Raw genomic sequence first — 26951 nt, forward strand, 5'->3', positions numbered from 1 at the left:
ATGAAGCCCATCTGAAAGTATGATACGAAGGAAGAATGAATATAAGCTTTGAATTAAGAAAGCAAAATTCTTACTTCGCTGCTTATGGACCACTTCACCACTTATGGTTTTGAAGGCATGAGAAGTGGTCATTAAAACTGAGAAATGCTTCAAGATTTAACTCAATATTTATAAGTGGCTATTTTTTTTCCATAAATATTTGTTAGGGATATCTATTTCTTATACTGTTCCCTAAATCCTATTTTATAACACTTTGGCTGTGTGAAGTGCCTTTATATAGCCATAGATTTAACCTCCAGCTCTGCAGTTCTTCTATTATGACTCCTAGAGGCCAACTCTGTCTGAAAATGATGCATTATTGTATAGTATATATATTGTTATTTCTTATATATTTTAAAATAATGAAGGATTTCAAAGAAAATCATTATCCAAGTAAGATATTCTCATCTTTAGTTTCTTGAAAAATTAAGTATGATGGATTTAATTTTAACCAGTGCCGTTCTGAAATGTCGTAGTGTTTTTTTGTTGTATCTGACTTCTTTTTAATTTTCTCCAGAGATCAAAAATAGCGGTATATGAGAAGATGTGGACCTACATGAAATCAGCAGAGCCATCAGTGTTCACTAGGACTACTGCAGAGGGAGTAGCTCGTGTCCGCAAATCCAAGGGCAAATTTGCCTTCCTGCTGGAGTCCACCATGAATGAATACATTGAGCAACGAAAGCCATGTGACACCATGAAAGTGGGAGGAAATCTGGATTCGAAAGGCTATGGCGTAGCCACACCGAAGGGTTCTCCATTAAGGTGGGTGGAATAGTATAACAATATAACACGTGTTGTTATAGTATTCCACCTTCCCTGATGTCCCTAATATAGCTCTTTTTGTTTTGTTTGTGAACATGGTATGTTATTTTTCTTTCATTTCATTTTTTTTCTTTGATCTACAAAGGTAACAGTTTCTAATTACAATATGAATTTAACAGCTTTAGTTGGCATATCTTTCAAGGCCATATAAAAACCCAACTGGTTGAACACTAGCTACTCAAAGTCAGCCTGAATGGAAGTAACATCAGCTGTTCAATTTCATCAACTTTTTCACTAGATTCAGTCCGATAGAACAGTATTATTCCTGCATTACCTGCATCAGTAATAAACCTACATGTTATCTTTTGCTTATTGGCCTTGGCTGCTGATTCCTGAATAAGAAGCTGCTTGTAACATCTTTTTTTTTTTTTTTTTTTTTCCAAATGTCAACACTCGGAAGCATCCATTCATTAAAGCAGCTTCATTAAAGCATCTTCTTATTTAGAAAAGCAAGTTTGTGTTTCTAGCATTATGCATTTCAGTACTGCCTTCAAACTCACCAGTGTTCCATTAACATGCTATCCAATGCATTCAGTCAAGTAGGAGAGATTCTGACTTASAGACAGAGCCTCATCTGCTTTTTATTCTAATTGTCAGGGAAATGGAAGCAAGGGTACAAGTTCTGTGTTAAAATTGGCAATATTTACCATTGTATTACCTTTGATTTTTAAGGCAAACAAAACTTGCTTTTTTACCTCTGGTAGACTTGCCAATTTTATTTAAAGCAAAAGAGCAATTTCTGAACTTAGGAAGTGTGGACTTTGGAGTCTTAAAGCAACAGGGTGCATGTGAGCATGGGTGGAGAGGCAATGGCATGCTGAGCAACCAGCACTCCACATCTACTTGAATTTTACCCATATTATCACAAAGATGGGTTACAACAGGTTCTGGTGAAACAAATTCACAAAGAAAATGAGGTGAGTTGAAAGGAGGAATTGGAAGTGGATAAGACATAGTCCTGTACAGGAAATAGCTACAGAGGTACCACAGCTACAGAGAAATGATCACTACCGGTGCGCAGACAACTAGACTGACTATCAACTCACAGATTCAGCCTGCCACAAACCTCAGTAGTTGTAGCTGTACTACATACTGATGCGAATCAGTGAAGTATCATCAGAGTCATTTACATTTGCATCAAAAGATTAGTACATGCAGGGGAAAATCAGGCCATTTATTTCAGTTACTAACTATGAGTGTTTTGTCCTCAACATGCAGTATGATTCAGACAGAAAGAATGTTGCCTTTGCCGTGGAATAAAGTGGTAAGAAAAGAAAAGGATTAAGAGAAGTTAAAATTGACAACAATAAAAAAAAAAATGTAAACAAAGATATGTCCAAAACTCATGGTATTGATAAGGTAAAAGGAAGCATATGATAAGAAAGTTAGGCTTCTTTTCTGGGTATATTTTCAGAGCACGCAACCCCTTATTTATTGTTTTATATTTCTAATATATTGCTATSTCTTTCTGTGTTTCAGAAAACCTAGAAGTGCTAGGCAGCCCTGCAATTATGAGTAGAGCTGCTTTTCCTGSAACTCACATACTAAAGAAAAGCCCATTGCTGGCACAATCATGCTTTATTATATCAAAGCATGGGGAAGATTTTTAGGAATCACTTTAGCTGCTCTCATATATACCCTAGCAGTGGGCCTTTTGCTGTGAGAACACTTTATGGTACTCGTTAGTCCATGTCACTCTTTTCAGCACAATATCCAACACTAACAACAAGAGACAGCATTATTAGCCAGTTGAAGTTGGTTTGTATCGAATTTGAATTTATTTCAGGCTTGTTCAGTAGACTGTAGTGGACTGTAGTTTAGACTGTGTTCGGTAGATAAAAATACCTGGTAGTAATGGGGTAGAGACAAAAGACAGATAGACACAGAAAGAAGAGGGACTGATAAGATATCATAGAATCATAGAATGCCGAAGGTTGGAAGGGACCTCAGAGGTCATCGAGTCCAACCTAGAAATCATAGGTATCATAGAAAAAGGAGAGGAAGAGCATATGAAAGAGAAAAGCAGTAAAGAGAATATGAAAGAATATGAAAGAGAAAAGCAGTAAAAAAGTCTAAAACTCCAGTTCCATCCAAGCTAATGACCATATTCCCATATGTTTCAGGAGGTCACAATTTAGTCAAATCGGGCAACAGTAAGTATTATTAGGGTGTTCAATAGCAATTRCTTTTCACATCTTGGAGTATAGTTAGAAAAGAGGCTTAGAAAGGATCCTACCCAACACAAAAATCAAACAAAATCTTCTTTCAAGCTGTCTTGACTGGCTGCCAACATCCATGCCTTTCCCGAGCCTTTCTCTCACATGTGCTAAGCTGCTTGTTCTCCTGCTGAATCAGATCCATTGYACCCCATTCCCCCTCCAGCTTCATTGCTAAAACCTCCAGCAACACATCAGTGCTGCTCATCCATTAAAACATTAAGTGACTAACTTAATGTTATGGACGAAAATAAAGAACAAGCAGCACCTCACATACATACCACCTCCTCTATATAATAGTCTATAGACACTAGTGCCAAATGAAGAGGAGAAAAGCTTCGCATGTGCTTTTGAACAGAAAATATAACTTTGTGTTATACTCAGATTATTATTGGTTAATATTAATTTCCTACACAGATGTAATTTTTAACTGCATGCTTCAGTATTTTCTGAAATGCTTTAAAATGTAAAATGTGCTGGTTTGGTTGCATTTCACATGGTGTTGCTTCTGTTACTGAACGGATGACTTATGTAATTGCTCCCTACACAGATAATTGCAAATATTGAACATGCAGTTTGAAATTCATGAAGGGCAGACTAGCTAAGTTCATTACATAAAATAGTTAAAAGACATAATTTGCTATGGGAGTTGTAAATTCTATATTTCATTTAATAATCGTAATTTCTTATTTGAGTTATGTATAGACCACAAATTAGTTGATGTAGTTCACAAATAATTGCAAGTAACTTACAAATGTTAAACATCCACATTCTAGCTTGGTCTATTCAAGACGAGGGAAAAATACATTTTTTTTCTTACTGAATTATTCATGGCAAATTATTCACTGTGTTCTTTCACGTGTATCACGAGACACATTTCACATTGACATATTGCACATCTGTTTCACATGAGATATTTTGGTCCTAATCCTCCTCCCGCTTTCAATGATTATTGTAAATTAGGAGTTTCTATACTGAAAATGTAGTAGCAAGTGCCCAGAATCAATATAAGTGTATGGAGAATCAGAGTATGTATTTTCACAATTATAAAAATGGAAAAAGTACGGTAGTCTCCTGCATTATGTAATCAGACTTCTGTGTATAGCATTAGCCTGGCAATAGTTCCCTGTCACATTAGTGGATTCAAGTTCTTTTCATAACATGTTTCATTACTCATGAAGATGAAATCCATCTGTAAGAGTGATCAATGGCCTGGTCTCTCTTTGCTCGTGACCCTAGACATGAGCAAGATAGTGGATTTCAATGCACAACACTTTCTTAGGGGGCTCCATGCCTCACTCCTGCAGTGTTCAACCAGTAAATATTGGCTAATTTTCATGAACTGTTCTCTGTGATAGTGAAGGATTAGGATTCATGCATATCACTGGACAGCAGAGAATGAGAAATGCCTGATGTGTTTTTCTTTTATGCCCACCTGGTGGTACCAGGTTACACATCATGTATGTCTCCTTCCTTCCTTTTCAGTGATATTTCTTTCTATATAAGGTGGTAAAAGACTGACCTATTTGAAAAAGAATGTGGTATTGAGGGCAAAGGCTATCATCAAAACAAACAAACAAAAAGATTTTGTCTCATGGTACTACCCAGCTRTACCTACTGCCTTCTCTTCCTACCACGGTAGGTATCTGTCCAAAACTACTGTGTAGTAATCAGTGTAAAATAATGAGTTTTCTTCTTCTTAAGGTGGTATTTTCAAAGGTGGTTAAGAAGGTGCTGCTTGTCTTCTTAGTAAGACCTGCCTTTGTGAATGTGAATGTGTCATTAGAAGACATTGCTGTGGCCAAGCTTCTGGCCATTTTAGGAGTGCCATTGGCTTGTCTGCCTTGTCGCTTGCAGTAATCTGTGTTTCTAGAGAGTAGTACCTGGAGATCTTGTGCTATTCAAATCCTATGCCTTGCATGTCTGTGCTTTTCTGTTTTAGATATGTAGGCATCATAAACAAGTTTGAATAGTGATGAGCATGAAAAGAGTTCTTCACTCTAAGAGGTAAAGAGAAAGAAAGCAGAGGCAACGTTGCCTTAAAAGTATCCTGGAAGTTTTTTGTACTCTGTGTKCCTTGAAGCTGCTTGATGCAAGGAATGAATGGCTGTTCAGCTAAAAAATCAGGAGCTGTTATTACTTTTTCTGTGATTGTTCTAAATAAGGGCTCTGTGCTAGGCTGTCCTACAGTGCATAGTGTGCAGWGTGAATGAGCTAGAGCTGGTCAGGTTGTGAGTGTCTGGTCATGCATTTAGAGTCTCATCAGATAAGAATGGCAAGATTAGATCTAGCTGAACTGTTGTGAATAGACATGTTATTGTATTTTAGAGATTGGTGATGGTTGTTAAGCAATCTGGGGTGATCCAGAACTACATCCAGTTTCCACTTATGCAGTTACAGTTGATGTTTATACATATCAATCTGTGCTTTTACATTTCATTATTCAAGACTTTTGTTTTATTCTGTTTTGTTTTTTTTTTTTTTTTTTTTTAGTAAAGAAATAACTCCGGTTTGGCTTTAGACAGAAAAGTGTATGATGTGAAGAGGAAGAGGAAAAGGGCTGCCTGATGATAGCATTTCTTTGCTGTGTGACAACTGGTGACATGAACTGACTCTTTCTACTAAAGTGCCAGTTCTTTACCTATTCTTTACTGTGTCTGTATTCATGTGTGGTGGTATTTCATGTGTTGTATTAATGTGTGAGTTACTTTCCTGATCATTTTAGCAATTGGTGTGAAGTGGGAAAGTATGTGAAAGTGGGAAAGCTATGGGTTTTAGTTTCCATCTCTTGCAAAGGATGAGTGCTCTGGAGAGTGCTTGAAATGGATTTACTTGTTTTATAATAATCTCATGATACCTGAAAGATTTAACCAGGAGATAGATGAGGGCCCTGTTTTGAAAGGATCTCTGATTTGTTAATTTGTAAGTTTATATAAATAAGGAAAAAAATGTTATGAAGAAAATCTCTGGAGGGAAAAGGACTTTATAATCTACCATTCTGATCTCAATAACTTTAGTGAGTCTTTCAGATCTACCATGAAACTTGTTTTCTCAATGGTACATTTTTAAATTGCTATTCTTTTGTTGCTTAATTTCAGCATGGTTCTGCAGCTGACAATGCTTTTCAAGTTTATGTCCAGTATGGTTCTTTGGTTAGAAATGTAGGACTGGGGTAAACTTATTTTGGTAGTATGTGTACATTAACTCAAAATGTTGGCAGGTCTTACATAGTATTGGATATTCCTTATTCTTTGATTTGGACCTGTTTCTCATTGACCTGAAACAAGCATGGGAAAATAAGAGTAAATCAGATGATATTATAATTTCCTGTAATGAGAGATTGATCTTTTTTGTCAAATTCTTTCCTTGATGTTTTCAGAGACTGGAGTATAAGGACTATAGGAGGAATTCCCAGGTCATCATTCACCATCAAAGTTACTTATTATTAATACATTATGCTGAGGTGGTACCAGTTTTCATTTTTGCCCAGGCTTTATACCTCAGTGAACTGATAATTCACATCTATTTGTAGGAGAAATGATTCAGAGTCATTGCATCATATTCACCCAAGAGGACAGATTAAAATATTTATCCTGAAGCTCCTTTCATTCTTTTGTTTCTTATGATTCATATTAAATTGTTTTGGTGTACACAAAAATGGGTATAGTAGTGACATATTCCCACTGAATAATGGGCAAACTAGGAAAATTTGTTGGAGATGATCAGCAAGATAGTTTCTTTCACAGATATTTTTCTGACTTTTTGTATTGTGGAAATTTATTAATCCTCTTAAAGCTAGAATTTTCTCATGAGTGAAGTTTCCTTGTCCTGGTTGTGTTGTATCATGAAGTAACCAATTTCCCTGTGCCAGTATTTGTTGTACCTCATATTGTTCCATTTTCAAAGTAATTGACTGGAGATTTTTTTTTAACCAATAACCCTAATTCAGCCATTTTAGCATGTGGTCTTTCTAGGCATCTGTGCTACATTTTTCACTAAATACAGTGTCAAGTTTCTAGAAAGATACAGAAGTAGACAGTCGTAATTTGGATTTGGGTCACTATGTACAGGTCCATGTCCTCAGATGTGCTGATCTGGCAATTCGGAGTGAAAAGTGGGTCTTTTTTTCATTGTTGTTGTTCAGCCAATTAACAGTAGCAATGTTCAAGAAACATGTAGGTGACACATTTAGGGACATGATTTAGCAGGCATGGTGGTGATGTGTTTATGATTGGAATTGATCTTGAAGGTCTTTTCCAAACAAAATGATCTAAAGTCTGGAGAGGTCTTTAGACTTCTCCACAAGCAACCTCCTTAACGACAAGCAACCTCCACAGTGAGGAGTGATACAGATCAAGTAAGTTCAATTTCCTTCAGATATTTCTCTTGTCCTACTAGAATCCCTAATCTTGCCCATAATCACAATTGTCTAGCACTTCTTCATAGTGACACTTCAGCAAAGCACTAAGGTACTAGAAACTGATGTTACTTATGTTTGAGGTAGAGAAGATAAAGAAGCACCTGGTGGAATAATGATGATAGAAATATATAAGAAATGTGAAATTACTGTTTGACCTTTACTTTTTCCAAACTTGAAACTGTTTGCCCTAGAAAATGCTTCATTAGTCTCTGTGCTGCTGCACTGAGTGCACTTTCTCTGTTCTAACAACAACAACAAAATCAATATATCTTTGAAGCACTTCAAAGAGCCACCCATGATCCACCTTGCCCTAAAGAACTTACTTCTCCATTGCCATTTCCAAGAATTTGAGGGGAATTCATATTGAACAAAGCTCTCTGGGGTCTGCAGAAGAGACCCAAGCACCACAGGAATTGCTTGTATTGTGATTTCTTTATTCCTCCATTGCAGATGATAAGCAGTGCCATTCACTGCAGATAAAGCTGCTCTGAGAAGCCCATCTTACATTTTAGTCACAAAAAGTCACAGTCTGACATTTCTGTTCACGTTGTTCTCTACCATACTCTAGAGATGGTCCCAGGGATTTTTAAATTACTAATTGTGAAACAAGGGGCTATAAAGCAGGAGTGAAGGGACAGAGTAAGCTGGAGATACTGCAGTAATGAGTACAATGATGCATGGTGTGGAAACAGCAGTAAAACTGTTGCCTCAAAAGGTATTTTATGTCTAAATGTTGCAGAAATTCTTAAATCAGCTACAGATTTCAGTACAAGAAGTGACAATATTATTCTTTTCCTTCAGATTTGTTAATCGCTTAACAGCACAGTGAAATAATTTTCTTTCTTTCTTTGTTCTCTTAATTTTAGGAGATACTTATACAGGATCCTTGTCCTTCTGATATTTAGAGATTATTAATGGTAGAACTGTCCTGCATTATAGAAGCACTGTTTTGGCTGACCAYGGTACTTGGTGCCAAAGCAAGTTTCGTAACAAGCTTATTTTTTACAGTTTATCATATGCAAACACAGTAGGAGCTTCAGAATCTCAAATCTGAACAAATGAAATTTGCCAGGCTGCTCAGTAAAAAGCAGCAAATATGTGAATGTCATCAATGCACTTCCCTCCAGCTGTCAGTGAAGACCAGAATCTCTCAAAAACACTGATAGTGCTGCTGTACACACTTGTCACTGACTTTTACAAAAGTTTCCTAAGGTGCAGGATAACTGTTAACCAATTCCCAGAGTATCCCAGTGAGACACATAAATGTTCTGGTTTCCAATCTATAGATGTTCTGAAGAACAGACTCTGCTTCTTGGCACTTCAGAACAAATTTCCCATGCCCTTTTCTCTGCCATTTCCAGACTCCCTTGTAAAGCAGCTCAGCAGAGGGCAAGATGCAGCCCATTATGTTTTAACAATGCGGACAGTCATTATTTCTCTTTTCTTTCCATTACAACTCTCCGGCTTTGTAGGTGTCAATTCCCAGGAAACTGCTAGGCTTCAGAATATGTATTTATTAAGGGTCAAGCCAGCTACCCTTTGAAACTGGTGGTAAAGTTCCCACTAAGTAAAAGACCTATCCCACTAAGATAATAATTGTCCAGGCAAATTGTAGGTAGACTGTAGAAAGAGCATAGGCCACTCAAAGGTATCTCAGCAGCTTGTAACAATACCTCCCTATGGATCTGACATTTGAGAAATGAATAGCATCTTAAAATCAGTTTGCCATTAAACCTGTGTGATAGTTGCAGAACCATCCACTTGCAAAAGACAGTAAGTACCAGATAGATTCCTGAGAGACAAAAAAAAAAAAAAAAAAAGATCATTTTGTGTTTTCTACACAGCTCTGCTTCTTATGAGAAGTTCCAACCCAAATCTGGATGAAAAAAAAGTTTGTTTCTCATTGGACCAGTATCTTAGACTATTGTGTTCTGTCCCAGGGTACACTTTATGGTGGGAATAAACTCCCCGGGATGCAGAACGAAAAGATGTTCCTTTAAAAAAGCACAAAACAAAATCTGGAAGGCTAAGGATTGACATCCAGCTTAGCCACCAGCTTCTTGTGCTGTTTCTGCCTATTATTCAAGCTATTCTGTATCTTGCCATGACACTTTTAAAATGGTGCTATTCCTGTGCCTCAGCAAAATGTTCAAAATAATGCCCTGGTTCCAGATAAAAATGTCCATAGGTGCATCTAGGTAAATGAAGTGAATTTAAAAGTTTGTGTGATAAAAAGGGTGAGTTGTTAATTTTTTTTTTTCTTTGAACTGGTCTATACTGTTCAAGTTGGGCATTTGTTTCGTATTTTTTTTTCATAGCCATATTTAGAATACTTTTTCTCAGGTCTCTCTGTATTTTTATAGAGAGAAGCCTTGCTCTCACTATTCTACCTTCCTCACTTCTTCCCCTCCCAATTACATCCCTGAGTAAGAATTTAATCAAAACAGTGAAAGGATTTAGCTCCTGTTTAACATCTGTGTGACAGAAGAACGGCTTTCCTATGTCCTTCATTCCTAGCATGAGGGAGAGGGTGAGGCCTGCAGGTGAGAGGTCTCTGGACATCTGTTACCTCCATAAGAGGTATTCTGCCTACATGATTACGTTAGGCTCATTCCAGTCTGTTGCTTCTTTGTTTCAATTTAGCGAAGCCAAAATTTGCAGCCATGGTTGTCTTAAATGTGGTTCTTACAATTAAAAAGATCTTTAGTTCTCTCAATATGGATTTAGGCACCTAATTTTGCACACAGCAATGTGGAAATTATTTTTATAAAACTTCAGGTGGTGTCCTTTGCATGATTCAGGTCTATTTTGGGTCTGAAAGCTCTAGGTCTACAGAAAAAAAATCTGTGGACCTGGATGGAAATCTGAGAGTTACTTCCTAGAAAATATCTCAGCTTTTTGTGGTTAAGTCATATGATTCAAATTCCAGTTGCCAAAATTCTTGTCACATGGACAATTCTCTGTATCTCTATATTTTCAGACTTTTTGAACTTGAAATGTGCCAGAAAAGTTTTTACTGTTACACAAACCAGTGTAAACACCAGGATGTAGCCTGAGAGTCAGCTCTTTATTGGTATTAATTAGAGGATTATGTCCCTCTATGTGCAAAGCTGTGGAAAAAAGCCTACATTTAGTTTTTCTGCACTCTGTGAGATCTATCGCCTCAGATTTTTATCAATAAAATTAGTATTTTAATTATATTTTGACCTTACCTGTTAATGAGGTGGGGTTTTTTTTTGTTTCAAATCTTCATAAACACTTGGCAATTAATTCTACTTGTGCAGAGTTGAATATTGTCAAGTCAGGCTATGGAAGTACGGTTAAAAGTAAGCAGAAACTTMATAGTTTCCTGAGGACTGAAGATATGTTCCTGTGACAGCTAAACAAACAAGCTGCTGCTTTCTGCATCTCTTTCGGACAATGGGCAATTTTCCAAGATTGCTTCCAGTTAGAGTGCTATTGGGTCATCCTGTTTGTGGGCTGCAAGAGAAGGTATAATGACATCAAATAAAATAATTACAAATAGTTATGCCACATCTAGAATATTAAATCTTCTTTTGCCCTTCCTAAGTCAATAGTCCTAGGTCAATAAAGAAGCTATTTCAATGGAGGGCCRTCAGGGCAGTTGGGAGCTAAGGCATTTACCGTGAGAGGAGAGGCTGGGGAACCTTGGGTTTTGTTCAGCCTGCAAAAGAGGTGGCTTCAGGAGTATCTAACAGCTGCTCCTCAGTGCCTATAGGTAAGATATGAAAGAGATGGAACCAGGCCCTTCACAATAGTTTGCAAAGTGGTCAAGGGAATGAGCTGAAGTTGAAACTAGGCTCATGTTAAGACCTTAACTTCCCAAGTGGCCTCCTATRGTTGCTGGATGAGTGGACCCTAAGGGTCAAGGAGGGAATTGTTCTCTGATTGTGTGAGGCAGACCACTCAGGCTGGCTCTCACCATGGAAGGAACTTATGCAGGAAAATCAGGAACATCTTACATTTAAACACTGAGCTGAAAGAATTTGTGTGTATGATTAAGCTTAACCTATCACTAATAMGTGAAATCTCATAGCGAGGTCAGAAGACTAAATGCTGAAGTCAGATTGAACAGTTGCCTAAAAAGGCCCAGAAATTTCTGAGTCAAAGAAATATAGTTAACTGAGTGCAAGACTGGAATCTTGCAATCTCGAACTGATAAGATTAATTATGATCCTCTTTCTGATTTCCTGGGAGTCTTGAAGGAAGTCTCTTCACCTTCTGACTTTGATTTAACCTTTGCAAATTGAGGGTAATGACAATTGCCCATCAACCTCAGAGGGATACAGTGAAGATTAATAACCTAATGTTTACAGTGCGCTGAATATGTGAAGTCCTTTCCTATTTCAGCTGTTTGAATTATTATTAAAAATCCATGGAGTTGTGTGACTCAAAATCAACCCCACAATAGACTTCTCAGTGTCTTTGATCAAAGAGACTGTTCTGGAGACAAGATAATAGGGAGAATGTAACCTCAACTAATGGGTTCTTAAACATAGTCTAACGACCAGATGGTATTCTCTCTTCCTCTTAGGAAGCATTGGAAGAAATCTCCATTGCCAATGGACCCAATTGCCTCCTACTTGAATCTCCATATCTTTTGTTTTCTCTATTGTCTCGTTGCTTGTGTTTGTGCTTAGCTCTATCTGGTACTAGTACTGGTGCACTTGCATTTTCTGCAATGTACATGGCTGTGCCAATGGCAGTAGCATTACATAGCTGGTTGCCAGAGGGATTGGATTGCCCTTGTCTGATAATTTCACCTGATCTTGGACTGATGTTCAGTTGGCTTCAGGGCATTTTAATTATCAGAACACAGATATTGGACCAACCATCTCGTCTAGTTGCTGGCACCATTTATGTTTGTCTCAGTCTATCAGATCTTCCTCATTAACTTCTGTGATAATATTCTGACAGAAAGTCCTAGGAACTCTTCCAACTAATCCACATTTTGGCTGCTAACCAAATAAGTCTTTATATGACACAACTGTAATTGCTTCATTTGTATGGTATTGATCTGCCATTAGGCAAAACACAAGCCAGCATTTCAGTCAGGCTCAAGTTATGCTGAGTTATTGCTCAAGTTATTTATTGTTTGCATTGCAGTTGCARCTTCAGTTCCCACTTGGGGAATGGACCCTTTCTGTTTCTCTCAGTCCCTGATTCTAATTAAAATAATAGACTTCAAAGTCTGGCTTAATAATTAGACCAAAAATTAAGAAACTATCTGTTAGTAGAGATCTTTCCATTTATTGATGGCTTTCTAATCCTTTTCGCCAAAAGAACATCAATATGTAGTTCCAGAAAAAAAAAATGTAGCAATGTGGTAATCTCTCTTGCCTCTTCTAAGTCTAATTTTAACTCTGAAAAGGGTGTATCAGCCATTCTCTTCTTATTAGTTAATGGTCCATTTCTGGCAACCATAAAAATCAGGCACCTGTGTTGATTTCTCAGTGTCACCAATTGTTTTTGACACAGTGGCCATGTTATGTTAATACCTCTGTGGACAYTGATGTCAATAAATTAATTAACTTACAAGCAAACTGCATTTTTGCCCTATACTTTTCCCATGTGAGGGAAAGGGCTTTTTCTTCAGCATTAGAAAAAAAATAATGGATGAACAGAGAGCTAATATTACAGTGTTTTCAGTACCATACAGAATGTTAATGGTATTTGACTTTGCAGTCATTTCATTCTTCTTTCTTATTAAAGTAAGACTGGGAATTTAGTGAGAGCTGACTGGCTGAAAGTCAAATCAAATAAGTAAAAGATTGGTGTTCATTAGAAACAGCTAAAGAAAATAATAGCTTTGGTTCCTAAAATATCATTTAAGAAATTCCACTGAATCTGTCTGCTTCTCAAATTCTTGAGAGTAGTAACAGCAGTAAGTTCATTTTTTTTTCCAGGAGGGCTTCTTGTTGTTTCTCCCCATCACCCTTTTCATTGTGACTTGTTAATGTCTCTGCCATCTTGAAAGTAGTTAAACACATCTCAATTTGCTTGGATTTTCTTTTTAAGACATCTCAGAAACATTAGCTAGGACAGAGGACTTCTTTCACCAACTACAGAGTAGTGTTCTCTTGAATCCAGTTTATCAAAAATAGTGATAAATAAATGTTATAGCAATTATTGTCTGTTTAAACTAATGTAAAATGAAAACTATTTTCCATAAATATTGACTCATGTGAGCTTGTTATGAGTTTTATCTGCCCAATCATCTGTAGTAAACATTGTAAAGCTATTTTTGAAAAGGGAAATCTTAACTTTCATATGCAACTTTCTTTTCCATCTCCAATTGAAAGATAACAGTATAACTCATCTATAATTTGTCTTATTAACATAGTTGAAATTCTGAATATTAGGTCAATCCACAGACACAAAACTGAAACAGTATTCCACAAATGTAAAAAGTYTCACAGTCATCTTTTATTTCTCTTAGACACTGCCCTACTGGAGTAAACAATATTATCTTGATTTGTTAGATTTTCTCAATCTGCTCATTTCCTATGAGGCCTGCTATTGAAAAGCCTTTGACATTTGCCAGAGAAATGTCAATGTGCAAATTATTTATTTATAAAAAAAACTGTATGCTACACATCAATCAAGATAGATAGTCGTTTCTTAAACTAACATCTTAAACTAAACAGTTTTTTATAAAGGTCTCACTGTTTGCAGGGAAGAAGATACAGCAACATAGCACAAGGACTAGAATATCAGGAAACAGCATTTCAAATCAAATATATGCCTCTTCTACATCTTAAAAGAATGTATTGTTAAAGGGTGAGATACAGTCTGATATAAGTGAAAGTTGAACTCTCAGCAGTCTTTTCCAACATCCTCAAATTTAAACAAATCTTTAGAAAATGCCAGAGACTGTACACAATGATATGAAGAAAGGTCTTGGTTTTGTTATATTGCATGCCAAGCGTACAGTTATGTAGAAACAGGACTAGTTAGGAAATGGAAAACTTAAGTTTTACCGAGACACCAACATGACGTTTGCTGAGAGCCAGCAATGAATTCTGATTGTTTCTAGAAGCCACAATAGCATTTTTTTCTGGGGACAGATGTTTCAGCCCAGGACTGGACTGCGGCAGAAACAGCATGCACGATGGGGATTAATGCTGTTAAATGCTTAATCTGAGGCACAGCATTTCTGCCACTGCTGAGATGTTTTGAATGGAGTGAAAAACTAGAAGCTACTAAAGCAGTTGCCACCTGCACTGTGTTGGAAGATTTCAGTTGTACCAAAATTTTCCTCTGCATAAGGTGGTCAGAGTCTGAATTCTTGATGGGCTATAGAAAAATATCCGAGTGATATCAGTCTGACAGAGATGGACATAAGAAGGAAAAACTTTCTAAGCTCTAAAGTACTGCACCTTAATTCTATTTAAGGAGCACTGGATTGTGTCCACAAGGGATACTGTCTGGGCTTATTCTGGAAAATGGGAGCTCTGAAACATTCAGAAGCATAAATCTAAAATTCCAAATGAATATGTCTAAGCTATTACGTAAAATACATTTAGATCTACTGACCAGCATCAGCAATGATGAGTAATATTTTAAATCTTACTGAAATCAAGTTATGCACATTAAAAAAAAAAGTCATGAACCTCTTACCTTTTCTTGTCAATGCCCTTTTTTTTTCTCTCAGTTGAGGGACCTTCATTTTAGGAGTTACTGGGGAGGCAGTAACAGGTGAAACAGAATCCAGACACTTTCCTGGAACCAGGCCATGAGGAGAGGGTTGCTCTACTGGGAGTATAAAAGGTCCATCACATTTGGTCATCTCAGGCCATGCCAGAGATGAATATTGCCCCATCTGAAATAATACTTTAGACAGTTTGAGGGCATATATTAATAAATGTTTATTTTACTGAATTAATATTTTAAATTAATAACTTAATTCTTTCAGTAACATAAAATGTATAATTTAAATAAAGAGCTCTGGATTCTTTATGCTCCTTAGATAAGAGTTTCAAAACGGTCAGCACTGGGCTAAGTCTATGCATAGGGAAATACCTTGAGTGTGGAAACAGAGTTATWCCAGTGCTAAATTAGTTTCAAAAAATCTCACTCAAGCCTTTAAAAAGACTATTTTCAGCTGCAGGTACTCAATGACAGCGGCCTGTTGACATAATCCTGTTTATATTGGAACCAGCAAGAAAAAAAAATCTACTTTTGAAAAGTAGCATTATTCAACTGAGGATTAGGTTGTTGCTAACCAAATTTAGAATAGGTCATAGTTCAGAAAAACTAGTATTTCTGCTTTTACTAAAGGACATTTATAGAACCAATAAACCTGGGCACATTCTTTTTTTTCTCTTTTTTTTTTTTTTTTTTTTTTTAACAGCAAAGCTTTGCATAAAGCTGAGTTGCTTTAGAAGGTCAACTGCTGTTTCATTTTACCTAAGCAAAATATATATTGGATTGCTTGTGCCAAGAAGCTTTTGCATACTCTAATTGGAATAGCTTGCTGCAAGAGATCTTTCAATATATGTAAATATTTCAAACTATAGTCAGCAGAGTTCTAGCTGGCATAAATTTTCAGAACTTCCTTGAACTCAAAGAAGGCATGCCTTTTTGGAGCAGCAGTGGGTCTCCCATTAATTGGAACGCCCGCTGATCCTCAAGGTGTCAGAATTTTGCTCATATTTGTTTACAAAACACAGTTCGAGTAACTGAGCTGCATACTCAGGCTATACAGGGGAGCTGTAAAGACTCCCTGCCTCTAGTAATCAATGGTCTAATTTAGATGGCTAAATGAAGGGCGATGTACTTATTTTAATTAGAGACAAATGGAAAGTTTTGGAGCTCTACTTTTAATTATTCACCACTAAATAAAAGATAACACTCTTAAAAAGACACTTAATTCCTAGTGTTGGTAAAATATTTTGAGATATATTTGATAGAGCTGATCAAAATGCAAATTAATAATGGGTCTTTAAATAACATTTAGAAATATTTACTTCTAATGCAGCATGAAGGCAAAAGAACACAACCTGTCTCCTGTGTYATCCTCCGTTTATCCTATACCATTCATCTCCAATAAATATGTGTATAGCAATATAAGAATAGCAGAAGGGCCTGAGATAGCCCACTGCAGAATAGCTAGTAATGTTGTGGAAGCTCACAGCTTGAACATTGATAGTTTTCTGTAGAATATAAATATGGGGCAACCTATTAGAGTAAGTGCCAGGGACTCTATTTTTGTTTGAACTACCAGCTAAATGTAAAACCCTCTTGATATATCTATATATATATCTMTATATATATATAAAATATATACTATGCTTCAGCATTTGATTGCAGCTTCTTCACAGACATACCAATAGCATGCAAATCTTTATAAATTCCATTTTTAAAATCCTATAATATTTGTAATGTGTTTAAAAAGACATGATTTCCAAGTTAGCACTTTGTTTTAAACTTTTGATTGTTTTTCTTGTAAGAATGCTCTTGCATTTAGATCTCTTTTTAATATTTGCATTATTGATCCTTCAAGTCTTCTGAGTATAGAAATGATGTAAGCTTTGGCTACATCTTAATCATTAAAGGAGTGCTTGTTTCATTCCTAATTTATTAAATAYATTCAGCCAGGGCTTGCAGCTTTATACTTAATTTCTCTTGATGAGTTGTCAAACGCTCTTCAGTTGCAGTGCATTTATATGTGTAGAATTACAAACCACCATCAGTACTTTTCAAAAGTTCATTAAAATATACTGCTCAGAAAATGGACTTTTTTTTTGGTTCGTTTGGCAAGGTTGCATTTTAATTTTTCCTGTTCAAAATCCTTTGAACAAGCTATAAAAATGCAGAAGCTCTTATTTCTCTAAATTTATCTGAGGCAGCTTCTCAGCTTCATCTGGGAAACACTGGATTTTATGGTGAGAGAAGCTGTGGCCTCCTGTTCCCGAGCTACCGGGGCTTTATACAGACTAGATAATAAAGGAGTAGTTGTGATTTACATCATTGAAATGAGGTCACTGAACTTGTCTTCAACAACCCCTCTCTGTCTCTTTATTTTATCCTGCTAATCCCAGGAACCTGCTGCAGGTGTGGCAAAAGGATTATTTTGGCGTGGCTGTGTGGGCAGGTGGTTATGAAGAGAGTCAGTTAAGAGCCATCTAATATTCTTTGAGTTGCCTGAGGCAGAGCTTGGGCATATCATTAACTCCCAAGATGCACTTGGTAGCACAACTGTCTGACTTGGTACCTACGTAGTGAAGGGTGAACTTGAGGAATCATGTTGCTTCAGTGAAGTCCTCCTCTTGGTCTACAACTGCATCCATTGCTTTGCTTCCCTATGTGATCTGTTAGCTGTTGATCCTCACTGCCAGCCATTGAGGACTTGCACAAAATTTTTCACTAGAAAAAATAATCAAGAATTTCACTGAAGTGAAAAACTGGTGTTTCTCCTGTTGGTSATACGTGAACTGTCTGTGGGGCTTTGATAATTCAAAATTCTACTATTTGTCTGAAGTTTGCTGTGAGTTCAAAGAATCTAGGCTTCATCAGAGGTGGCATTCCTCTATATGATCAAGTGCTGTGATGTCACATATCAAATTCCTGTGGAAAAAAAAAGATCTTTAAATGGTCAGGGACTCTGCTTTGCCTTTAGAATCTTCTGTGGTAGCAGCAGCAGTCTTAGATTGGTCTGCTGCACTGTAAGGCTGTGCTTTATATGAAGCTTTCTCTGCGTATGCAAAGTCTGGTAACTCATTTTATTTTTGCACATGCCACTTGTTCATTGTTTGAGATGAGCAAGATCCCAGAAACAGTCACAAGCAGTGAAATGGCAGTGCTGCCATCTGTTAAAATGAAGGCTGAATTTCACCAAGAATCTGTCCAAAAATTAGCAGAGTATTTTGGTGTCCGAAATGCAAGTAACACAGAATTTATGCACCTAAATTCAGCAAAAAGATTCAGGAAAATCTAAAYGGTAGAAGTCTCCTTTGCTGGTTTTGCTCAGACCAAGGCTGACTACTCTGAATTGCATTCTCTGAATTGCATTCAGTGTGCATCAGAGCGCTGATTGCCTGCCTCTTGCATGGCAGCACTTTGGTTAGCCCTGTCACCCAGGAAGGCACAGTTTGATCCAGAACACTCCTTTTATGGGAAAGTACATCTCCAGTTGTTGTAAAATCACTGAGGTTGTAAGGGACCTCTGGAGATCATCTAGTTCTACCCCTTGCTCTAGCAGAGTCAGCTGCAGCAGATTGCCTGGTACCRTGTCAAGCTGAGTTTTGAATGTTTCTGAGAACAGAGAGTCCACAAAATCTCTGGAGAACCTGCTCCAGCATTCAACCCCCTCTCATAGTAAAAAGTGTTGCTTATGTTCAGAGGGGATTTCACGCGTGTCCATTGCCTCTCATCCTGTCATTGAGTACTATGAGATGAATCTGCCTCCATTTTACTTATACCCTCCCATCACATGTTTATATGCATTTGTAAGATCCCCCTGAGCTTCATCTTCTCCAGGCTGAACAATCCCAGCTCTCTCAGCTTCTGTTCATATGAGACATGCTCCAGTCCCTTAATCACAATTGTGGCCTTTGCTGCACTCTCTCCAGGATGTCTTTTTTGTTCTGGGCAGCCCAGCACTGGACACAGCATTCCAATGTGTCCACTCACCAGGGCCTAATAGAAGGCAAAGATCACCTGCCTCAAACGGCTGACCTTCTCGTCAATGCTGATTATTGATCTTCTGGTTACATCTAGGGGAAGTATCTTTTGCAGTAAGTGACTCTGAACGGTAATGTTTTCCATCCACCCTATTGAATTGCTGTTCCTCCAGGAATGCAACATTTTGGGAGCTGAAAGAATTAGATGAAGAGCAGCTCTGGTTGAGGCTGTGGACATTTTGTTCAAGCCTAGTCAGTCTGGAGAGGGCCTTTTCTACCTATTGTATATATGAGTGCTCTAAATACTAGACTATCAGTATGAATACACAGGCTAGATCTCGTTCTACAAGGTGCATTTCATACTTTAGCTTTTGGTTTCGTGGAGATGCTTAGTTGCAACCCTGAAATAGATGTTCAAAGTAATGCATTAGTTCATGCCTCCTCCCTTGCTCTTCCCTTATGGATCCCCTATGGCTGCCTCAGATTTCCAGCAGTGTCCATGATATTGGCTACTGTGATTCTTATCCTGAGTTTCTGCCATATTCTCACTTGGTATAGAAACCTTTCTGTGTCTTTACCAGTTTTGTGAATTCCCTTCCTGCAATCAATCACTTAATTAGCACTTAGGTATCACAATGCTGTATGCAATAGTGATCTGGTCCTTTGCTGAATCACAGAATCACAGAATATTTAAGGTTGGAAGGGACCTCTAGAGATCATCTAGTCCAACCTTCCTGCTCAAGCAGGCACACCTASAGCATGTGGCACAGGGTGGCATCCAGGCGGGTTTTGAAGACCTCCAGAGAAGGAGACTCCACAACCTCCCTGGGCAGCCTGTTCCACTGCTCTGTCACCCTAACAGTGAAGAAGTTGCTCCTCACCTGGAGACGGAACTTCTTGTGCTTCAGCTTGTGGCCATTACCCCTCGTCCTATCCCTGGCCACCAGTGARAACAGCYTGTCCCCTTCCTCCCTGCATTCTCCCTTCCTGAACTTATACATATTRATCATATCCCCTCTGAGCCGTCTCTTCTCCAGAGAAAACAGGCCCAGCTCACTCAGCCTCTCTTCATACGAGAGATGTTCCATTCCCTTAATCATCCTGGTTGCCCTTCTCTGGACCCTCTCGAGAAGCTCCACTTCTGAATGTCTCTCACTGCTTTGTGCTGACTTCAGGTTCAACAGATGTGTTGTCTGTTAGCCGTTATTATGATCCAAAACTCACTGGSAGTCAAAGCAAACCATACTCCTGACTTCTGTGAGCTTTGTGCTAGTATCCTGCTAGTATGCCTGTAGATAATACATGAGTTATCCCAGTGTGAAATCATAGATGTGATTTTGCAACGGACTGTCTACTTGTCTGTTTGGTTTTATGTCTTGCTAACTTTGAAGTTATATTTGTTGCTGGCACAAATAGGGTCTTAAGAAAATGGTGATATTGATTAATATTTAGAACTGCCTATTACTATTTATCCATGGGCATATGGGAAGTGAATTTAACTGAATAAGAATGATTTAATTCTCATCAGATTTTTCATCCTGTAATTCTCTAGGCAATTTTAAAACAGATGTGAACCATACATTAAAATCATTTTCCATGTGCTCATATAAGAAAGAGAAGAATTACTCTGATGTACAGGGCTGCAGTTTTGGCTAAAGTGGCTTGATGATCACATCCAAGGATTCCATTTTCTTCTGAGTAATAGAAAATTCAAAATTGTACAGTGGAAGCAAGGACTAAGAGGCACATATTCAAGTATTTGCCTGCTTTCTACTACTAAATCCCTACTCTTGTTAAGCATTGAATTCCTTTATTGAGGAACAAACTGTTCTTCAGTTGGAGTTCTACCTAAGTGTGTAATTGGAGATTCAATCTTATGTTTTAGTGATGGAAGAGCACTTTCTGCCATTTGTACTCAATTCCAAAATACCTTCCTCTGTGCCAGAATGAATCACTCCCTAGAGTGAATATGAATGATTATTCTGGCTCTGAGATCTCAGGCATATAATTTTCAACATAGTCACCATTACACCTATCAGAATCTCAATTATAACATTTCCATGTGCAAGACAAAGCAATACTGAGCATAGGTTCTCTGTGTTTTGCTGACCAGAAGGAAGTTACTTATGYCCGTATGTTGGAGTGGACTTGGATAACAAAACAACAGAGAAAGCAGTGTGAAACTAACTCGTTTTTACATGGCCTACTAGACATGATGAAGACAATAATGTGTTACATTTATAAACAATACAGTTTAATTTCAGAACAATAGTTGCAGCTTAAATCCACATTTATTTTTTCATCCTTTTTATTTCCATTTCTCTATTGTGCTGTGAAACTGTCTATGGATATGGCTAATAGCCCAGCTAAATAACCCTCTCATGAATGGGTTTCCTTATTTATTATTCTATGATTACTATCAACCAGCTGCAGCTTCTCTAAAAGGCAGTAGGAATTTTTTCCTTGATACTATTTAACATTTTCAAAGATATATTCAAACTTTTAGCAAAACGAGAAATCCCTGTCAAAATGCAAATTAAACATGAAAACTTAAAATTAATTGTCAAACAAAATTATCTAGTTGGCTTTTATTCATCTCTGAATAGCCAGATAAAAAGGTCAGATAATTAACTTGAAAAATCTTGAACAACTTGAAAAACTCTGAGGCCTAAAGCTATTTACAGTGCTGAAGACAGAAATCAAAAACATCTTTGTCCAAATTAAGATAAGCAACAAATATAAACTTACTTAGGATTTTAACATAAGAACTTTTTCTACTTCAAAAGAATTCAGTGTTCATACTTGAAAGAATACAGCTTAGAGGAAATAGTATGAAACTGCTTTTACAGAAARACTGATTGATAGGGCTACCCATCTGCTTTAAAATAAGAATGTGCTCAAGTGTCTCATTGAATTGAGAGTGATATTTGTTGAAATGCTCTTCATTTTTCAGGGACTAATCATTTCTGCCAACATCTGTAGCACTGCCAAAGAGGATGGTTTACGCTATTGCTACTCCGTATGATGATTATGCACAGTAGCATTAAGATAGACCTTGCTTTAGTTCCTCTTAAAAGAGGCAGGAGTTCTGTCACTAACTTAATAACTGACTCAATCTGTATAGTTCAGAGATTTTCAAAATAAATAATACTGAGCAGTGTCAAAAATAGGGTTTTTGAGATTGTCTTCCATTTATGACTCAAAGTCCTTACTCAGGTATATTAGGTATATATTCATTTAGTATACTGGAAATTTTGGCTGTAAAGAGTCAAAGCTGGTCACACAGTTGAATTCATGAATGGGACAAAGTCAAAAGCACAGTCCCTGAAACAGAAGGCTAATTAGGAAAAGTCTGTACTAAGTATGGCTGGTTCAAAAGCAATTGCTTCTGAGAACAAAAAGGACAAATGAACAATTTCATTGCAATTTTGCTATTTCCCCTCTCCATCTGAAGTGTGAACCATAATTAGACCACTTATATAAAACTACATTTGTCAGCTTGGCTGCTAAATSTCCTTTAAAGCCTTATCCATGAGGAGCAGTCTGTTATCTCTACTGCTAAAGCMTACAGTACTCATTTTCCATTTCAGGGACAGGCAAGCAGTTACATTATCTATATTGAAAATCTGATATAAATGTAACTACAGTGAGCATAGGTAAGGTCAGTTCTACATAAAAACAATTTCCAAGCTTCATGACCAGCCATMAAAAACCTGTTTAAGTCCCAGCAGAAGTTCCATGAAAAGCTGTTATTGGACGAYGGAGCTATGTCCTAAAATTGACGCTTGGCCCATAAACGGGGTTAATGTGTCCCTCTGTTGGAAGAAATGCTCCATAAATTGTGACATGTTGCTGTCTATATCTGTCTTCAAAGAATATTCTTGTCCTAGTGAATGAGAAAAAAAAAATCCATTTTAAAATCTGGAAGAGACCCTACAGGGTCCAATGACCAGCCATCTCTAGAGAGGATGATTCACAAGATCTGTGACTTCTGGCACTGCATGTTTTGGCAGAGGTCTATCACTGTCTATTCTATCAGAATCTCTCTTTTCACTTGACTTTTGAGGRCACTGTATCCTTTCATAACTGATTAGAGGAATATACAATTACATACATGATAGATATTGTTCTTGCCCAATCCTACACAGTCCCAACAGACAGATTTTTAATAGCGCTAACAAAATTCAGAGAGAGAATCCCCATCTTTATTAACCTCAAGTTTTCACTCAAAACCAGTAATTACTCTGAGAGGACCTTACAGATACTTATCCCTTCCTTGGAGGTACCTCAAAATGGTGCCTCAAAAATATGATACTGTTGCACCATATCCTTCCCCACCTCCACAAGCAAGCCTGGGTAGATGCTCACCAGAAACCTACCTCTGATAGGCATAGCAGGGACCTTTGAGAACACAAAAAAGTTATAAACAGTATTTATTATGAATATATGTTGATGTACRTAGCATTAGGATATATGAATTAAATTTGTAGGGCTGGTGAGGCTGTTAATAGTAAGACAGCTGTAAGCTGTATGCTTAAGCAAGTGCAAAGCTTTCTTGAAAAATGGTGGCRGCAGCGTAAACATAAATGATGAAGGAAGCATAAATGTCTTCCTTGGCAAATTATAAAAGCAGGTTAGTTAATAACCAATTTTAAAATGAGCAGTGACCATACTTCCTAACATAAATCAAGAGGTTTGGGGTTACATTTGTTTTTTGACAATGATCTATGCTATCCATCCTCTGCCAGACAATCATAATGCTTTCTGTACACCCAAATGATAATCTCTGAGCAAATGCAGAAGCAGCCCCATCCTAGGACCACGTGTCTCTTGTCTGAGTTTCATTGCAACTCTGATACCTTTGAGCTTGTACAGAAGTGATGAGTCTCAAATTCAGTGTAAGCAACAGCAATGGTTCAAAACCAATCTCTATCTGGAGAGACAGATTGATATTTCATCTGAAAAAAAAAAGTGTACTAACCATGAGATACAGGCCTCTGTGTGTTCACATTCACCCATGCAATCTGTTAGCACTTAAGCCTCTGTGCTGCTAGAAAGCTATAAAGGCAAGACTCTTCTTTAATCTAAGAAGACCTCCAGGGAATAGTCAACATCCCCCAGCTACCTACTTGTATCTTAGCACCCAGTGGACAGGCTGGRGTTGGTCTTTCTGTGGCCTCAGCTGTGCCCAAGTTTCCAAAAAAGATGGTCCCTCACCTTTTACCTTCTTCTCCCACAGCAGGTACCCTGGTATCTGGGAGACACTTTCCAAGGTTACTGGGATTAAGCTAGAACTATGGTCTTGCCTTCCAGCTGAGCCATGGAACTACTGTGCAAGAAGARTGGGACTCCTGTAGACACTGCATCCCAAATGCAGGGATGTACCTAAAGCAGACAGTGAATCTTCAGACTGGCAGGAGCTCAGTCACCTCAGTGAACATTGATTCCTGTTTACTGGCTCTAAAGAGCATTGTAGTCAGTGTGAGCTGGTTTTGGAGCCTGAGTCCATAGCTTGTCTTGAGTCACTCTGCAGCACAGCGACTAGCAGTGTCTAGCACTGGTCATCTGCATCCTACCTCTTTAAGTACATGGGAATATATTTTCCCATACACTTAAAAAATTGATCTAGTCCCACACTGAGCAGTTATTCTGAATTTAGATTCATATAAATCCATGTAATTCATGTATAATTCCAGTCAGAATTTTATCATAATTTTGTAAAGATTGTTTTGGTTGGTTGATAGAATCACATTTTCTTGCTAAAAGCCAAGCCAATCTAAAAGTCATTTGTATGCTAGAAATGCATTTTTCACATTTGAAAGCAACAAAATTTATTTGTGCTGGCAAAGGCTTTAATATATGAAAATGAGAGGTTTATTTAGTATGTGGATCAAGCTTATAAACAGCTTAAGTCCTCATTCCTTCTAACATCTTAACGGCTGTGCAGTTTCTTACAAAATATGTTTTATCGTTTCAAGAAATGCTGTTAACCTCGCAGTTTTAAAACTGAATGAACAAGGCCTCTTGGACAAATTGAAAAACAAATGGTGGTACGACAAAGGAGAATGTGGCAGCGGGGGAGGTGACTCCAAGGTTAGCCTCAATGTCACCAAAAGCGGGTAAACAGTATGTAAAGTAATTGGTGCATCTGCTGGGGTTTTACCTGCAATGGAACAGCCTCACCAGTGCTGCAGCACTGCTGGAATCTGCAGTCAAAACCTAGGTGTATGCAATTACTGTCAAAGCAAAAATATTTGCATTTTCTTTAAAACTTACCAAGGGAAACTTGTAAATAATCTCTGATATGAGATCTGTCACCAGAACTCAGATGCCTTCAAACAAGCACCTTAAAATCTTTAGGAGCAAATATGAATTTTYTGCTATATTGTACAATCCAAAATAATTTTCTGTGACATTAAAGGAAGAGTTTGCATATCAGCATGGATTCCTCCTGCAGTCTAGTATATGGTAAAGATTTAGGGACTCACAAATGATGCAAACAATATTGGTAGAAATTGTAGTTTTATCTGAGTATCCAAAATAGGAGGTCAAATTTCAGCTGAAATATCTCCACATTAACATTTTATTATCTCTTACTCAGAAACTTAAATTCATYCCTTAGCAGAACTTATCAGAATTTTACAAGGCAAGAATTGCTCAGAAGTTTCATCTTTCTCTGCCATGGTATTTGCAGATATCACAGACATGTCACCTCTAAATTTTAGGCGTGGGGTGGCAATGACTTGTAATTCTTCCATCTTTTCCAGTTCTTCCAAGTAGCCACTGCCAATACCTCTTTGCCTCAAAACAACTTCCTTTTGGAATGCTACTTTGTGCTGAAAGGAAGATTTGGAAGATGTGGAAGTCAGGGAGGATTAAGATATTAAATGTACMGCTTCAGTGCCAGGCAGCATAGTTTAACGTATATTTATGTGCTTGTGTGTGAATAATATATATGAGATTGTATATACATAYGCCTGCACAGATAACTGCAGGCACAGAGCTAGTCTATATCTAACTATCTAGATATAGATAATTAAACATAACTGATTTGTCATATGCAGTTTATATAGCTTTCTTTATAATTGCCTACATATAGTTTTTGTACTGTTTTCTCTCCTTCTCTAGTCCTCCTGGTCTTTCATGCTGTGTCCTGGCCTCAGGCACCCTCCCTTGGGCTGTTCTGCACTTACCCAGAACTGCTGTCCTGATCCTCTACACTTTGCCTTTGATCCTACCGTTCTACCTATTTTTCCCCCACTGCTCTGCTGGCCAGCAGTCACAGTTTCAAAAATGGTCTCTACTTTCTCTTCCAAAGTGCACAGGTTTATGATACTTGATTGCACTTACTTACAAGTGGAGCAGACACCAACTTCTCATAAAAAAGTTGACATGTGAACCAAAAAAACTCCCATGCTTATATTTCTATATGCTCCACCTAACCCTGAAATTTGTCATTATTGTGTATGTGTAGGGGGGAGTTTTTTATTTAATCTTTTTTTAAAAAGTCACATAATTAAAATATCTCAATTTTCTTAAAATACACCCATCACAAACCTTTTTTGCTGAAATGTGAAATGAAAGCTTGGTAGCAGACTAAGGGTGCTTTTACTTTACTCTCCGAGATTGCCAGCCACTGGTGATTTGGGTCACAAAAGAACAAGAGAGAGCAAAGGAGAGAGCAGGGTAGGCTTCCACCAGGTACAACAGGGAAAATGTCTAGGAGTCACTGAAGGAGCAGGTTTGAGATGAAGACAGAAGGACTGGGGAAAAAAAAAAAAAAAAAAAAAAAGGCAGAAAAAAAGC

At 37.5% G+C, this 26951-nt stretch overlaps 1 protein-coding gene across 5 annotated transcripts in view; it reads left to right on the forward strand.

The window, feature by feature from the left end:
* GRIA4 (glutamate ionotropic receptor AMPA type subunit 4) overlaps positions 1-26951 on the forward strand; it is a 219435-nt gene that overhangs the window by 177015 nt on the left and 15469 nt on the right. For 3 of the 5 annotated variants that reach the window (XM_026041877.1, XM_026041873.1, XM_026041874.1), the window contains exon 13: positions 557-804. In XM_026041877.1, the coding sequence (XP_025897662.1) occupies positions 557-804 (248 nt within the window). Of the gene's footprint in view, positions 1-556; positions 805-25123; positions 25239-26951 lie in introns of all 5 variants that reach the window. The other 2 variants (XM_026041872.1, XM_026041876.1) reach the window with 1 other exon arrangement.

This window comes from Nothoprocta perdicaria, unplaced genomic scaffold, assembly GCF_003342845.1.
Source record: "Nothoprocta perdicaria isolate Ctin4 unplaced genomic scaffold, notPer1 scaffold_298, whole genome shotgun sequence".
In the NCBI taxonomy this organism is placed as follows: Eukaryota; Metazoa; Chordata; class Aves; order Tinamiformes; family Tinamidae; genus Nothoprocta; species Nothoprocta perdicaria.